At 37.1% G+C, this 16703-nt stretch overlaps 1 protein-coding gene across 1 annotated transcript; it reads left to right on the top strand.

Moving 5' to 3' along the window:
• The first annotated feature begins 1011 nt into the window (after positions 1 to 1011).
• LOC146616604 (extended synaptotagmin-3-like) lies at positions 1012 to 16433 on the top strand. The gene is made up of 23 exons (XM_085375060.1): positions 1012 to 1317; positions 1628 to 1669; positions 5570 to 5704; positions 6890 to 6966; positions 7069 to 7138; positions 7223 to 7312; positions 7398 to 7453; positions 7546 to 7666; positions 7867 to 8043; positions 8248 to 8330; positions 8563 to 8611; positions 9664 to 9753; positions 9894 to 9956; positions 10038 to 10082; positions 11939 to 12010; positions 12641 to 12727; positions 13023 to 13172; positions 13300 to 13646; positions 13780 to 13878; positions 13983 to 14114; positions 14246 to 14351; positions 14917 to 14966; positions 16394 to 16433. Exons 1-23 carry the CDS (start codon positions 1012 to 1014, stop codon positions 16431 to 16433), a joined length of 2487 nt encoding a protein of 828 aa, XP_085231186.1.
• The last annotated feature ends 270 nt before the right edge of the window (positions 16434 to 16703 follow it).

The following is a 16703-nucleotide window of genomic DNA, read 5'->3' as shown; positions in this document are numbered from 1 at the left end:
GAACACAAACAAACAAACAAACAAACAAACATTTGTACATATTTGTAGAGTTTGCATTCAATTAAAACTGGGTGTGAGTTTCATGTGGTTGAACCCAATGCGTGGATATGGGGATCTACATTATGTGGTTAGATGAGTCATCATTAAATAATAATAATATCAGTAATAATATTAAAAATATTGGTAATAATAACAATCTAAGTAATAATACCACCGCCAGTACTATTTGTACCACTACTGATGGTAATGATAATACTAAGAAAAAGACAAAAAAAAAAAATCAAATGAAGCTAAATAAAGATATGAATGAAAACATGAATTGAAATAATGATAAAAGAAAGATGAGAATTGGTAACAAAAAATATATAAGTTTCCTTTTTGTTAATTACGTCATCTGCTATTTCTCCGTTCCTTTTTTTCTTGTCCATGGAGAGAAATGCGGTCTGTTTGGGACTTAAACGAGCGCAATAAAGTCGGGTTCAGTAAGAGAGGATCTGTATCTGTATTTGTTAAACTTCATCACTGAGGAATTTTAAGATCCAAAGAGAACCGAGACCTTATAAGCACATCTCCGTGTGCGTGGAAAGTCCTGACTTGAAGCGCACTACTGACACAGTAGGTGCCAGTAAGGAATCAAAAGTGCAACAACGTGCGTGTGATTGTGCGCTCGTGCCCTGATGACGTTACTGTGTAGTTACAACATCGACAATATGGTTCGGGGTGTTTTGGCACTGACTTACACAGCACCTCCCGGTGCAGAATAGGCATACAGCGTGGAAATCTAAGTTCCAGGTCTGGATTTATTTCCGTCATTTTATCCTGCATATTTATTTTTGTTTAAAAAAAAACACGGAGAAGGTTTAGGACTACTATGAGCGCGAGGTAAGTGCGGAGGACTGGTTTGTCTACTTTTCAAATGAAAATGAAATGAAATACACAGAAAGTTGTTCGCCCTCTGATCATACAATAAGTGCGTTTTCTGAACCAGGTCCTCAGACCGTGTCTGACCCGATGGCACAGAAACCGTCCGAAAGCATGCAGTGCACGGACAGGCTGAGCTCCTCGACTGTTAACCACGTAATAATAGAGTTCGTGATGTACTGCGGGAGAGCGGTGTTCATCTGCTACCCTGTGTATCTGTTAGGCTATCTGGGCATCAGCATCAGCTGGGTATTGCTGTGCGTGTTTATGCTCACCTACTGGAAGAAAAATCGCCAATGGAAAGTCGCCCGGATCACATCAGCCATCGACTTAGTGGACAATGAAAAACGCGCGATCAAAACCGAGCTGAGAAGTGCCTTACCGATGGCATCCTGGGTATGTTCTGTTTTTCTGTTACAGCCTAAACTTCTGAGGGAGGTTTTTAATCACCACACCTCTTCGTCTTCCACCAACGCCGTCATGCATGACACTGTGACACATCAACTTTTAACTTTAATGTCCAAAAGTTGATTCTGTTCATCTGGACGAAGCGTTTTGTGGGAGAAACGTTTCACTTGGATGAGTGACGAAACGTTTCTCCCACAAAACGCTTCGTCCAGATGAACAGAATCAACTTTTGGAGATTGACTTACCTGGATGATTGAGCATGCATCAAGATTTTAACTTTAATGCTTTTCCCCCAAAGGTGCAATTCTCTGATGTAGAGAAGGTTCACTGGCTTAACAAGGTACAGTATTCAAACATTTTTCACATGTTAAGAGTGATATTATCTATTAAGTCCTTTTTTTTTAAACAGGTTCTCTCGGTGAGATTGAAATCTCTTTTTCAAGAAAGATACCAAGACTAAAAACAGGTGCAAGAGTAGTTGCAGATGCACAAATACAACAATTTAAAATTTTCACATTATGCACTGTGATACACAGAATTTAATTCAAATTAATTCAATTCAATTTTATTTATACAGCGTCATATCACAACAACAGTCACCTCAAGGTGCTTTATATTGTTAATTAGACCCGACAATAATGCATACAGACAACATATGACTCACTGAGCAAGCACTTTGGAAACAGTGTGAAGGAAAAACTCCCATTAGAGACCTTAAGGTGGATATAGATGCACTCATAAAACAATAGCACCATAATCAAGTGGAGACAAAATTGTGGGTTGTGCAATGATCTTGCAGCTTATGAATGAGATTTAAAAAAAAAAAAACTATATAAAAACCAGATCTTCATCTTTTTTCTTTTTTTTTTTGTAGAAAAGTCTCTTTATCATCCAGCCAGAGTCTCAAGTATCTATAACAATCAACTGTTTCAGCTTTACAACCATAAAAGGTTTGAATATGGACTGTAGGGTGATTCAGTAAGAAGGACTAGATGCTACAATCCCTGATAATGCACTGCTTTAGATGGAGAGACTCTTGAGGGATGGCTGTTATGAGGAAAGGCAGCCCAGAAACTTTGTCAGCAGCACGCATCGTTGTGTGACTTTTACCCAGGCTAATCTGACATTTTCCTTCCTTGGTTAGGTTTAAGGATTAGAGATCTGATCTAGCTTATGATTTTAAAATTTAGGACAAATTGGATTCATCGGGTATTTCGGCCATCATCACTAGACACCCTCATCCAAGGAGGCCCTGCCAGGGTTGATCAGGCCCTGGAGTGTGTCACTGGTTTATGTTAACTTGTTATTTCTCTTCTTCTTTCTTCTGTTTAGTTTCCCACAGTTTATTTTCTATCTATTCACTGCAACTGAGAAATAATACTTACCTCTTTAGCATTTATGGAGCCTAACTTCTTGAAAGGGATAGAAAAGGCGATAGAGAGAAGTAAGACAAAAACAGGGGGCGCCTGATCTGGCGTCCCACACCTCCCTGCCGGATCGGGCTGTACTGGATACCTTTAGGTGACCTCATTAAGATCAAGTAGAATCCCGCCCATGTTTGTAATGTTTCGTTCTTTTGATGCATTTTTAGGCTAATTTATGACAATTGTCATCTTTATTTTGACACAAACATTGGAAGAAAGATGGAAAATGTGGGAGAGAGAACATGTAGGCACACTGCAGCCATTCCAACAGTGGATCTGCTGCTTATGTCATATGGAACCTAACAACATGCACCAAATAATGATTTTTAACAGATTTAAAGAAAAATCTGTTAGTTTCATATAAATGCAAAATTATGGCATGTTAAAAATCAGTCAAAAAGAAAAGAAATGGAGTCATTGTTGATTAGTTTATTCAACAGTCTAGTTAGACCTAACCAGAACTTGGCACCACTTATTTTTAAAATGTACTGTGCTGCATGTAATGAGAGTCAGAACTACCTTACTTGTCCCATATTTGGGGGGTGTGAAGTGGTAGCACCATGACTCCTGGTTTGAACCTTTTGTCGTTCTATGTGGCGTTTACATGCTCACCCTGTTCCATGCATGTTCAGTTAATTGGTGATTTAATTGGCACTGAAAGTATGTCCAAATAAGCCCACATCAAATATCATAAAATCTGGTATCCAATACATCAGTTAGTCTGTAAATATTGAATCAGCTACACTTAGGTCCATTAAATCTTGGACAATGATAAGTTTTACTACTGTAACTTGCACTCTCCACTTTCTGCTGTGACACAACAAATTTCCTACGTATGGGACTAATAAAGGTTTCTCTTCTCTTCTTTTTTAAAAAATAATTTTTCGTCTGTATTTCGCAACAGTGGATTTGAAATCAAACAGTCAATATATGATAGAAGTGCTGACTTCCAGCTTTACTTTAAAGTATAGTATTTTCAGCTCACCTTGCAGATGAGTTTGTGCAGTGATGAGGTGTCTGTCATCTGTCCTTCCATCCACAATTCCCAGGAATCATTCCTACCAGATTACTGATCAGAGTTTATGGTCACCTAATGAACTTATGGGAGTTCCTAAAACATGCTGATGCATGTGAATAAGGACTTTATGAGACTAAAACAAAACAAAACAAAAACCTTTCAGAGAAAGAGAGAGACAGAAAGAGCAAAAACCTGCAGCCAAATTAACAATCTGGTATATTCTTACAAAGATTCAATGCCCTAGCCAGCTCAGCAACACCAAAAGCAAAGAAAGACCACAGAAGACAACTAAAGTGCATTATAACACAATTGTTTCCATGGTTAAGAAAAACTTCACTGCATCTAACCAGGCCAAGAACACTCTTAAAGAGGTAGATCTATCATTCACAGAGCAAAAAATCAAATGGACAATTACCCAAAGTATAGTGTAAGAGTTTCGCAGGGCAATAATGGATATTCTTCAATGGCCAAGTCAGTTACCTGTGCTCAACCCAACACAGCATTCTGAATGCAGTGACACAGACAAGCAGCAACTTGTTTTTTGGAATGTATGTGGTATTTGTTTTCAGGCAGAAACAAAACAAAAGTTCTCCTCATACAGGAAATGTTATAGATTTTAATTGTACCCAGGTCCCTATTCATGGACATAATTGACACAAAAAGAAAGAGTTCATAGAAACAAATGATTTTCTTTGTACAACTCCTTTTTTACTTTGTTAAACAGAAAAAGCAAGCTCCTTATAGAAGAAAAAACAGGACAAAAATTGGAATGTGCTATTGAAGGAAAAGTAAAAAAAACTAACAGACAGACACATAACAAACCCAAGCCAACAACCATGGGGAGAATTACAGAATATTTTATGTAAGAACACAACCTAGAAATAACAATTTCAAAGAAAATAATAAATCAAGCAAATTCCTAGCAAATCAACTCCAGCGTAACAAAGGAAAGTCACTCACAGTCAGACATTCAGCTGGGCAATACACACAACAGGACATTAATAATACCTTTTATAGTCCATCCATTCGCTTCCGCTTATCCTTTTCAGGGTTGCAGGCAGCACTGGAGCCTATCCCAGCTGTCATAGGGCGGGAGGCGCGGTACGCCCCTGGACAGGTCGTCAGTCTGTCGCAGGACTAACACACAGAGAGAGACAACCATTTGCATTCACACCTATGGGCAATATAGATTAATCAATTAACCTATCCCCACAAACTGCATGTCTTTGGACGATGGGAAGAAGCCAGAGTACCCGGAGGGAACCCACGCAAACATGGGGAGAACATGCCAACTCCACACAGAATGACCCCAGCCTGATGGAGGAACTGAACTCAGGACCTTCTTGCTGTGCGGCAACAGTGGTATCCACCCTGCCACCGTGCTGCCAGATAACTTTTATGCCTTTATATACCTTTTGTAGCTATTACTGTGATTTCTATTCTGCTGAAAATAAACACAATCCAGAAGATATTCGGTTATTCCTCTATAACACGAACTGGTTAAGGCCCTGCTGATCTAGAGTACACAAAACCTACACCTTGATGCAAAGCATGAGGACAGAAGGTCAAAGTCAGAGATAGATTAGCTGAAAGCAACACGGAGACTGCAGGAAGTGCAAACTATATTAAATAATTACTAACAAAAACATTTTACAACTAAGTTGTAATTTTAGAAAGCTAAACAAAGCATTTGATACATTAAGCCTTTTAGTGTTAATCTCAGTTAACGTTGTGAGTACATTTCAGTTTGCTATTCTGAATCAAGTGTTCACATGTTTTTTTGGTCATGTGTTGTCAGGTGTTGAAGCAGGCGTGGCCTTTTTTTGGGACGTACATGGAGAAGCTACTTAGAGAAAACATCCAGCAGTCCATCAGGTTCTCCAGTCCTTCACTGAAAACTTTTACTTTTACCAAAATCCACTTTGGGCGCATTGTGAGTGTCTTTGATTTGTGCAGTTCTGAAAACGAACTGGGTCTGTCATGGTCCTGTGGCTGCTACCCAGCATTTTGAGCTTTTTGCACTTTGAAGTTTTGTTTAGTTTAATTATTTATTTAATTCCTGGCTTATTTAGTGTTTACATTTACTTCATTCATTCTGTGTTCTGTGTGTTTTGTTTTGTTCCTAGTTCTCAGTTGCTTTAGAGTTTAGTTCTTCCCTCAATGTCACTTCCTGTTGCGTTGAGTCTCCTTCATTTTCATTTGTGTGTTTTCCCTGTTAAGGTTTGCTTTTCCTGCTTCATTTTGGGAGTTGGTTGCTTGTAGCGTGCTTCGTTCCACTGTGTGTGTATGTATGTATATATATATATATATATATATATATATATATATATATATATATAGTTTCTGTCTCCCCTTGTCAGCACTTCTGTTCACCTTTCTCAGTGTTCCATAGCCCTAGTATGTTTCCAAGTTTGTTGTTTTTCAGCAACTTTTCAGTTATACTGTGGTACCTTATTCTTTGCTTCTTTTCTGAAATCTGTCAACGATCTAATCAATGACTCGTGTTCAGTCTGCACTCGGGTCTTCATCTCCCTACACATTACAGGGTGACTGTAATGGAAATAAAAACAGAACGCAATGCAAATCTCATAAATCTGTATTTCATTCACAACAGAACACAAAATATGTCAAATATTTCAAGTGAGAAAATACATAATTTAAAGAAAAATGTTAGCTCATTTTGAATGTGATAGCAGCAACACGTCTCAGAAAAGTTGGGATGCAGTCACGTTTACCACTCTTCTTTCTGCTTCTGATGTTTTTAGTTGGTGAAAGTTCTTCTACTGCAGGCAATCCATGTTTTTGCAGTCCATCATTACTTCTTAGAAACTCTCTCTTTCTAAGATGCTCCAAACCTTTTTAAGACATGGAGTTCAAAATGAACTATGAGTATTTTTTTTCTTAAAATGGTCCATTTTCTCAGTTCTACTGTGAATAAATTATAGGTCTGTGGGATTTGCAAATTTTGCATTTTGCTTTTATTTACATTTTAAATCGAGTTTGTATTTGTTCTCCTGGAAATCCACCCTAATATCCAGTGACATTTATTCATTGGAAATGCGTTGGAGGTGATGTGTTGTGGCTGAATGGTTTTCTTTAAATGCTTCTTTATTTTCAGCCTCTCAAGATCACTGGAATAAGAGCCTACACACATGAAGTGGAACATAGGGAAGTGATTCTGGACATGAACATAAGGTCGGTCAAATACATTTTTTTTTTTACTTTAAATTCTAAGTCGTGTGCAGGATGTTTTCTCTTGCCATCATTTATGTCTGACCAGCTCAGTTTACTCTGCAGTTATGACGGTGATGTGGACATTCGTGCTGACATGAACTCAGCAATGACAGCTGGTGTGAAAGGCGTTAAAGTGAGCATCTCATTTTCCTGTTTTCTCTCCATCATCTGTATCATATGTTTACTATTCTTGTAAAACTTTCACTGAATCTTCCAGCTCCAGGGGATGATGAGAGTTATTTTAGAGCCTCTTATTGGTCAAACACCGCTGGTGGGAGGAGTCACTTTTTTCTTCATTCGCCGCCCTGTAAGTGGCCACAGATTTTCTCAGTGTGGAGTTGTGAGAAGTGTAGTTGTGTGTTTAATATTATCGAAAGCGCTCTTTTTTTCAGACATTAAAAATAAACTGGACTGGCATGACAAACCTTTTGAGCAGCCCCGCCTTTAGGTCAGAGAATCTTTAAAAAAATAATCCTATTATTACCGATTCATCCAGAATTTTTGATGTTTGCTTGTCTCACTCCATCTTTCACTTTACAGTTCACTGTCAGAGGAGACCATCATGAACATCATTGCTTCTTTTATAGTGTTGCCCAACCGCATGTGTATTCCCCTCATAGACCAGGTCAAAATGGACCAAATGAGGTTTCCACTTCCTCGTGTAAGTACCATCACATTTCCAATTCACACATTTAGCTTCGCCTTATAACCAGCAGCTACTTGGATTTTTTTATAAGCACAGTGAATTTTAAGATTAAAAAAATATGTTAACTATTTGCTCTTTAAACCTATTTTTACCTTTACTTGTTACTTATACAAAGAAACTATCATTCATATGAATCTTGTGTTTTTATCTCATAGGGGGTGGTGAGGGTCCACTTGCTGGAAGCCAGGGACCTGCTGGCTATGGACACATACGTGATGGGTTTAGTGAAAGGCAAATCAGACCCCTATGCCACACTCAGAGTGGGCAACATACACTTCAAAAGCAAGACTGTGAAAAAGAATCTACATCCAAGATGGAATGAAGTGTATGAGGTAGGCTAACACGAACTCCCCCACACAAAATTCAAACACATGACTGTATTTCATACCCTGTAATGCTGGGTGTGTCACTCGTCTTCGGTTTTACTTGTTTCATTGTATTGTTGTACAGCATCAGTATCTAATATTCCATTTTCTGCATGTAACCTTGTCGTCTTAGTGCTTTTAAAAACTTCCTCGCTTTTTTTATCTGTGCAGTTTGTTGTCCACGAGGCTCCTGGCCAAGAGCTAGAAGTGGAGCTGTATGATGAAGATGTAGATAAAGATGATTTCCTTGGAAGGTATGTCGTACAGTTTTGAGTTATGATGATGTTTTTCTTGGCTTTTCCTTATCTCATCATGCAGGCCGCAGTCCTCGTGCAGAGTCAGTTATGCCTCAGTAAAATTCTAAGAAAAGCCCTTCTCAAAGTTCCTGGCATCAGTGGATTCTTACCTATGAAGAGCTTATAAAAAATCTAACTAATATTGACATTAACAATGTGATTTGTATTTTACATTGGCTGTCTGCTTTAGCTATAAGCTCGATTTGGGAGAAGTGAAGAGAGAGAAACAAATGGATCAGGTGAGATCTTTTACCCTGAAGAGCTGACAAATGAAAAATGTATCTAAAATAAGGGTTAATGGAATTGAAACTGAAAGAGTGTACGAAAATAAATTTCTTGGAGTGATAACTGATGATAAGCTTAGCTGGAAGTCTCATTGAAACCACGTGAAAGCAAACATTTCAAAAACCATTGCTATTCTCTACAAAACAAAGCATGTCCTGAACAAGAAATCATTATACACACTTTATTGTTCTCTGTTGCTTCCATATGACTTATTGTCTTGAGACATGGGGTAATGCATATAAACAAATACTCTTCCTATTTCCGAGTTACAAAAAAGAGCTATAAGAATTATAAATCAATCGAACTATATAGAACCAACTAACATTTTGTTTATTAATCTGAATACCCTGAAATTTTATAATTTAGTTGAATATAAAATGGCACAGATAAAGCACAAAACAACTTGCTTTGCCACAGTACCCAGAAGCTGCTTAAAGTCAGAGAGAGTCAATATGACTTAAGGGGAACAGATTTCTTAAAAAAAACAAGATAAGGACGAACATAAAGCAGAGATGTGCTTCTGTTAGAGGAGTTAACCTGTGGAATAGTTATCACAGTGATTTAAAACGGTGGAGTTCATTTTCCTTGTTTAAAGACATGTTTAAAAATAGAGTATTAGAAAAATATATAAATCAAGAGTGAAAAGAGCAATAATAATAATACTGAAACTCTTGTTTTCTTTGTTTTGTTTTACTCTTTGCTTCGAGCCGTATGTACATGAGCTGCATGCTAAAAGATCTTCTGTTAAAAGGGTTGGCGTAATAAGCAAATGCTTCAGCCAATACCTTTTGATTAGCCTTGTCTCGTGCTTTCTTACTTTGTGGTAGATCTTTTTTCTGCATTCACTGAGATATTTGAATGCTAATCAATAAATCAATGTTCAATAGATTAATCTTCATAACACAACATTTCTGTACCACAGTGCACTGTTTCATATAAAATGCATGTGCTACCATTTTTCCTGGTTTTCTATTTGCACTAAAGCCATTCAAACATCCTCTTGCAGTGGTTTCCTTTGGAGGATGTGCCACACGGTGAAGTTCATCTTAAGCTCCAGTGGTTTTCCCTTCAGACTGACACCAGCCTACTGCAGGAGGTACAGCAGCCCACTATTTCTTCAAAATAACATTCGAATTTGTATATTTCACTTTGAACTAAAAGCAGCAGCTGTATGTGTGTCAGTGTCCAACTGCTGTGGAAATCACATTTCTTTCCTCTCACAACATTTTCTCCCAGTCCAATGACAACTTTGCCTGTGCCATACTTGCGGTGTATCTGGACAATGCCACAGATCTACCTGTAAGCACCTTCTGTTGATAAGTAGTATTGTTCTTGTTGTTGTCATGCAAATGTTCTCAGCTGTATTTTTGTCCTGCTCAGACCTCAGACCACCAGAGGCTCAGGAAGAACTCAAAAGAAGCGCAGGTAAGACGACAGCTTTTCTAGCATTAATGCATCAGGCTGTGTCCTTGTTTTTCTTGTTGCAATTTGTTTTAATGCCAAATTTATACAGATATTTGGATCAAATGTGCAATATTAGCTCTAATAATAGAGACAGCAAAGCAAGTCCTTCACTATCACTTGTTTTGATCACATTGAGGACCCTTATGTCTTTCTGTCCTAAACATGTTTATAAAAATATCCGTGATTTTGGGGGTTATTGGGAGCCCAAAGCTTATTGAGTTTGCCAGTGAGAGTATGTTTTCTTTTACAATAATAGATGAGCATATTGAAACAAAAGCTTTGTTTTACTTTTATTTAATTCATTTCAATGTCCTGCAGCTGATAGTGCTTTTGTGTATTGATGCCAAAACACCATATCAGTCAGGTCATCTGCTTTCTGTAGCTGTTCTAGATGTGCCTGTGCGTGTTCAGAGGTGGTCTTTCCAGTTTGTCTGGCGCATGCCTGTAATTGTATATGCCTGTTATTGCCAGCTGCTCTTCATCTAACTCCTTGAACCGAGACATGTTCAGATTAAATTTCCCAGCCTTAAGAAACATGCAGGAAGGAAACTTAGAACATGGAGGAAACAAAAGGAAAAAAAATTAAGGTTCTACTTTCACAGATTTCATAATTGATATGAATTCCATTCATTTGGTATTTTAGATAATTATAAACCAACTGGTAGAATTATTGAGGATTTTTTTTTTAAATAACAAAACTCTTTTACTCTTTTCTCAATTCAAGGTTTCCTAATTTCATTAGTACTGTCCTCTGCTGGTTATAATGTGAAAATGCAGGATAAAAATAAACTGAAAACTTAATTTCTTATCTTTATGCATCATTATTTGGAAGTGTAAAGACGGAGGTTGGCCATTAGTATTTTTTTCTGCTTCAGTAATGATTGTCAGGATAAATGTTTTTCTTCTTCCTCGTCTTAGTTGGTGGTGTGGTTTATTACAGAGTTGAATAAAGAACGTTGCAGTTTATTGTTGGAAGACTCCCAATTTTGGTTTTGTACAAGCCAAATAATATTTTTATGAAAGGAGTGTCATAAGAATGCTACCAGAGAATCCAGGTGAAAAATGAAATAGTAAAGTAGTTGCAATTATATGTTTATATAATCCCACTCAAACTCATACATACATTTGATAAATGACATTTACAAATCCATAGAGACACCGTGAACCATTCTCCTAATGAGGACTTCATCCTGAGTGTTCGCAGGATTCCTCGGTCACTGTATTAATTAAACACTGCTTACAATTGGTTATGCAGCAATCACATTTACTATAATTATTCTTTGTTTCCTGTAAAAAAGCTGACTTGTTACCTCCCTTTTGTGCCTACCTTTAAGGATTTGTGGGTAAATATAATTACACAGTAATTTCAAATAAAATTCTGTGAAATTCCATTTAATTACATGGGACTTGGTCTTGGTCTTACCAAAAATTTGAACGTCGATTTCCTGCAGAATCAACTACATTTAAAATATGAGTATAAACAACCAGATAAACTAGTTCTTCAAAACACATTTAAAGTCAATATAAAAATCCAAAATATTCACCCGGTTATAGGAAAAAGGTCACGGAGATCTCACAAAGCACACAGAATTCATCACATAATTATGACAAAATTCACACAAAAAAAAGGAAAAAAAAAATGGAACAGATGTAAACTGCTACCTAACCTGGTTTGCAGAGGTTTACAATTACAAGGCAGGTTATATGTTTTTTTATATTGACACTGACTGAAAGAAACAGATCCACTTGACCGTATTGGAATTGGAATAGAGCTCTACGGATGTTCTGACCAGGTCATTGTTTTGCTTTGTTTTCAGATCACAAAGAGAGCAGCCTTTCCCAACAGCTTTGTTGAATTTTCCATTGACAGCAATGTTCAGAAAAGCAAGGTATTGCTCTCACTTTACCATAAAAACACATAACTTTCCCCTATGATATCAAATATGATCATTAAAGCTGTTATTATAGCTGTATGGGCACTTGCTTTAAATGGTAGTGCTTCACCTTTTTCATTAAGTTACAATTTGTTATGAATGAAAAAGATCACTTTTATGATATTTACAGATTTTAGACCATTTCCGCTACCAGGAAGATCAAAACTGAGGTTAGAGTAGAGGTCTACAGATCAAATGGAGATATCAATTCATTTGAAATTTGATAAAAGCCTAAATTCAATAAAACTGAAGAATAGTTTGGGATGAGAACTCATCTGAAAATGAGCACCTACCTGCATTTTTGGCAAAATTCAAGTCTTAAATTCAATTTTTGTCATTTCTGGTTTCAAATAAGAACGTGTGTCACTTACCTACCAACAGTTTTAAGCAACATTTTTAGGTTTAGTGATCCAAAATAAATACATTTTGACTGCATTTTATCTGGAAGCATTTTGACTCTAGATCAGTGAAACTATTATAAAGTCCGTCGAAAAAAATACTGCAGTTACAAACGCAAAGCACAGTAACTGTGTCATCTTTTTGCAGTGAATAACTTGAATTACTACTGATGCACTGTTTCTCCAGGTTGTGTATGCTTCCAAAGACCCGGTGTGGGAGGAGGGCTTCACCTTCTTTGTGCGTGACGTCAACACGCAGCAGCTCTTTGTTCAGGTTTGTTTTTTAATCCAGAACAAATTGCTGTCAAAAACAACCATTTGGAAAGTATTGTTTTTAAACTTGACTTGACTATAATCACTGCTGCTAATAAAAAAAAAATATAGTGCTATATTTATCATGTTCCCATTTAATTGTCCAATTTTGACTCAGAATGAAACTTTTACTACAATTGACACAAATGATTCTGAAGCATATTCTGAACCCAGACCTCTTTCAGTCTATCTGATCTCTTCATGAGGTTAATGTAATTTGTGTTTTTTTAAATATTTTTTTTGTTCATGTGGTTCAGGTCAAAGAGCCTGAGAAGAAGAATCACCTCGGTGTTCTCAACCTGCCCCTTAGTCGCCTCCTCAACACCTCGGACCTGACTCTAGACCAGTACTTCCTGCTAGAGCACTCTGGAGCAAACAGCCAGATCAAACTCAAGGCCACGCTCAGGGTGGGCATGCACACACACACACATCCATCTGTCTTCCTGTACAAAGCAAATGTTCTCTGTTGGTTTTCTCATTGTCTTATTCACCTCTGTCATAAGTAGCATTGCTCATGTCTTCTATCTCACACAGATTCTTAATTTGGAAGAGCCTCCACCCAAGACTTTCATCAATCCTTCTTCAGAAGTCAAACAGCAACAGGCCAGAAAAGCAGGGAATACCTCAGTCTCCAGTCCCTCCGATGCTCCATCTTCCTCTCACACAGTTTCCTCCAACAATACCCCTGGTCCCTCAACTCCGAACCAAGAGACAGCTTCACCAAATCAAGGTTATTTAGCTCAAGGCCGTGGCTCCTTCCAGGCATCTAAGAAAAGGAAATCATCTGCGATTGTGCGCCGGCTGACCTCTCACAGCCTGCTGTCGCAGAACTCCATCACTTCATCCAGTTTTGACCCCTCGGATGAATTCTTATTTCCAGAGTGAGACTTTGTTCTCTGCGTGTCCTTTAATGTCAACTTCTAACCTTTCCAAAGATATCCTGAACTGAGCTGGATGCTGCATTTTCAAAAAAGTATAAAAATGAAACTGACCTTTGCAATTTTTTCTCTTTAGAGCCATTAGGAATCATCAGGGTTCATTTGGAGAGATTGAGCTAAATGTACGCTATGCAACCCTGAAACATAAGCTTATAGTCTTTATAATCAGATGCAGGTATGTCACAAAAATCTGTCCTCATTACCATTTAAGTTATTAAAAGGCTTAGATTAAAATATACAGAAACAGTTCTCCTAAATACCGTGGCCTCTCCCACACAGGAACTTGTTGCCCTGCAGTGAGCACGGCACAGACTCTTATGTCCGCCTGTATCTCCTCCCCGACCAAACCTGGAAGCATCGTAAGAAGACGCATGTCAAGAAGAGGATGATCAATCCCGTCTTCAATGAAAAGTAAGTCTAATACGCTCATTCACCATTTGTTTGTTGTAAAGGAATAATTTATATTTTTATACTTTGTAGTTTGTGTGTCTTTAAAGCAGACACTGAGATGGTGTCACTTTCTTTACCTGCTTTCATCACAGGTTTGAGTTTGATGTGTTACTTCAAGAGGCACAAGCTAGGAAGTTGGATGTGTCTGTGAAAAACAACAGCATTTTAGTCTCTCAAGAGAGAAAGGACATAGGTTCGGTATGTTAAGCTCATTTTGAAGCTGAACTACTCATTTGGTATTGAGGTCTTAAAATATATAAAAAAAATATAAAACTATATATGGAACAATATTTATACATGTACATTTTTTTTCTTATACATATTTATGCTGAGATTTGCTTTTTATTAAAAAAAATCCTAAACATATATTGCATGGTTTATGAAAATATAACTTGAAAAACTATTTTTAAAATATTTTTAAATAACAAGTACTGCTATCATAACAATTGTAACAAAAATAAGCAATATTTTTTGTGCTAATAACACTCATGCTGCTCCTGGTAAATTCTGCATTTTTCTTCCTGTCACAAGCTTCAAAGCCTTAAAAGCTTAAATCTCTCTAACTCAGCTAAACTGCTTTATGTGTTTACTCATTCTTCAGACAAATATGCGACCTCTCATTTTCCTACTTTTCTTCATTGTGGTTTAAATATTTATTTTATTTTCTTCATATGTGGCATAAATTGAAATCCTAGCTGCTTTCACTATCACACTTTTGCAGCTTGTTCCAGACAACTGATGGCAGTTCTGCTTCTTTCTGCAGGTAATAATAGATTTATCAGAAATCGATCTAGTCAAAGGCGTCACAGCGTGGTAAGGGGGCCAGTTTTCTCTTATTACAATTAGATTTATGTGACACTGAATGTGAATGTGCTGACTTTAAGTATCAATACTTCCTTCTTTTATTGTCTTGCGGTCATCAGTTTGTAAAGAAAATCCTCCCTGACCAGCTTAATTAAAGGAACAGTTTGAGGAAAATTCACATATTGACTTTCTTGCTGAGAGTTAGATAAGATTGATGGTTCTCTATTCCTCTGTCTTATCTGGTGGTAAATGAAGCTCAAGCCTGCAGCTCATTGACTTAGCACAAATAATGGAAACAGCTACAGCGGCTTTGTCCAGCAGTAATAAAATCTGCCTGCACCTTTGTTGCTGGGCACTTTTTAACTGGTTTCCTTTTTTCTATATAACTTCCTGGAACTTCCTTGCTGCTTTTATGGAAGTCTCACATTGTTTTTGTACCAATTACACAATTGTGAGGCATAAGAAGACAAATGTTTCTGTGTTTCTGTGTTTTAGTTCATTTAGCTGAAGTACAGATAAACTTGTGGTCAGATTACAGAGAACAATCACAATTCCAAAAATGTTAGGAAACTGTGTAAAACATAAATAAAAATTCAAAATGATTTGCAAATATATATAAACCCATAATAGAATATAGAATTTAAACATATGAAATGTTTAAACTGAGAAACCTTCAAGAAAGTATTACCTTATTTCAAATTTCATAGCTGTAACATGGTCCAGAAAAGTTGGGAGAGGGCAACAAAGGGATAGAAAAGTAAGTGAAACTGAAAAGAAACAAAATTTTTTGGCAACAGGTTATTAAAATATTGAAATATATATAAAAAAAAAACAAGTAAAGACTTGCAATCTAAGGGCTTACACATCTGGAAAGTCACTGTCACTGCTTTAGAGGAACTTATGCTCTCGTCCAGGTGATGCCTTTTTCAAGGAAAGGCCTTGCATATTTCAGCAAAACAATAATAAACTACACCTGTTAAAACAGGATGATCTCTTCAAATGGCAAATGTTTGTGTGCTTTTAAAAGACGAGTGTTAAACATGATTTGGAAACAGTTATGCTATGGTTCTTACGTAATAATGGTTCCAACCTGAACTCCTGGTGAAGTTGCATATTTGTTATTTTATCTGCACTTCTCCATTTTGTCCATTTTCAAATTTCACAAGTCTGATTCCAGTGAAACAAGATCAATTTTTCATGACTGTGACTCTGCGAGCCTCCTTGACATCTCAGTGGAAATGAATTCTTATTACTTTGTGCAATAGAGCCACCCAGTAACAGGAAAACTCATTTAACTTGCAGCAACAAATACACGTTTTGTAAAGAACTGGTTGACCAAATCTGGTTGTAGGGCATGGACCCTAAAAAAGCAGAGTATGCATGCTTATTTGATGCTTAATGATCTTATGAACATTTCATGCTTCTTTTCTCTGAAGGTATGATCTCACTCTGCCTGGGCTGAGGAACTCCATGTAGGAAGTGGAACAGAGAAATACTTCTGTGTGCTGTGATCTGATATAAGAAGTCAGTCTGGTTTCCAGACAGTCCTACTGAAGATCTTACTCGGAATAGAATAAACCTGAGAGCATTCTGATTCTCTTGTTTCCACATGTTTTCTGGATAAAAACCAGTGGTTGTTAATAATATAATTTCTAGGCATTAGAAAATATTCGTTTCTCTACAGAAACAAGGCAGTGTCTGTATTTTTAATGTTTTATCCGAGCCAAAGCTACCTTTGTAATTTTG

Source organism: Diplotaxodon limnothrissa, linkage group LG16 (genome assembly GCF_057381915.1).
Source record: "Diplotaxodon limnothrissa isolate DT_005_m linkage group LG16, D_limnothrissa_male_GT1.1, whole genome shotgun sequence".
NCBI lineage: Eukaryota > Metazoa > Chordata > Actinopteri > Cichliformes > Cichlidae > Diplotaxodon > Diplotaxodon limnothrissa.
This window is presented reverse-complemented; position numbering and strand designations above follow the sequence as displayed.

Excerpts from the sequence above, each read along its gene's own strand:
- LOC146616604 (XM_085375060.1), top strand. The coding sequence starts at position 1,012 with ATGGCACAGAAACCGTCCGAAAGCATGCAGTGCACGGACAGGCTGAGC. Across the intron at positions 7,667-7,866 it reads TGAGGTTTCCACTTCCTCGT|GGGGTGGTGAGGGTCCACTT; the intron begins GTAAGTACCATC and ends TTTATCTCATAG. Across the intron at positions 12,011-12,640 it reads GCAATGTTCAGAAAAGCAAG|GTTGTGTATGCTTCCAAAGA; the intron begins GTATTGCTCTCA and ends CTGTTTCTCCAG.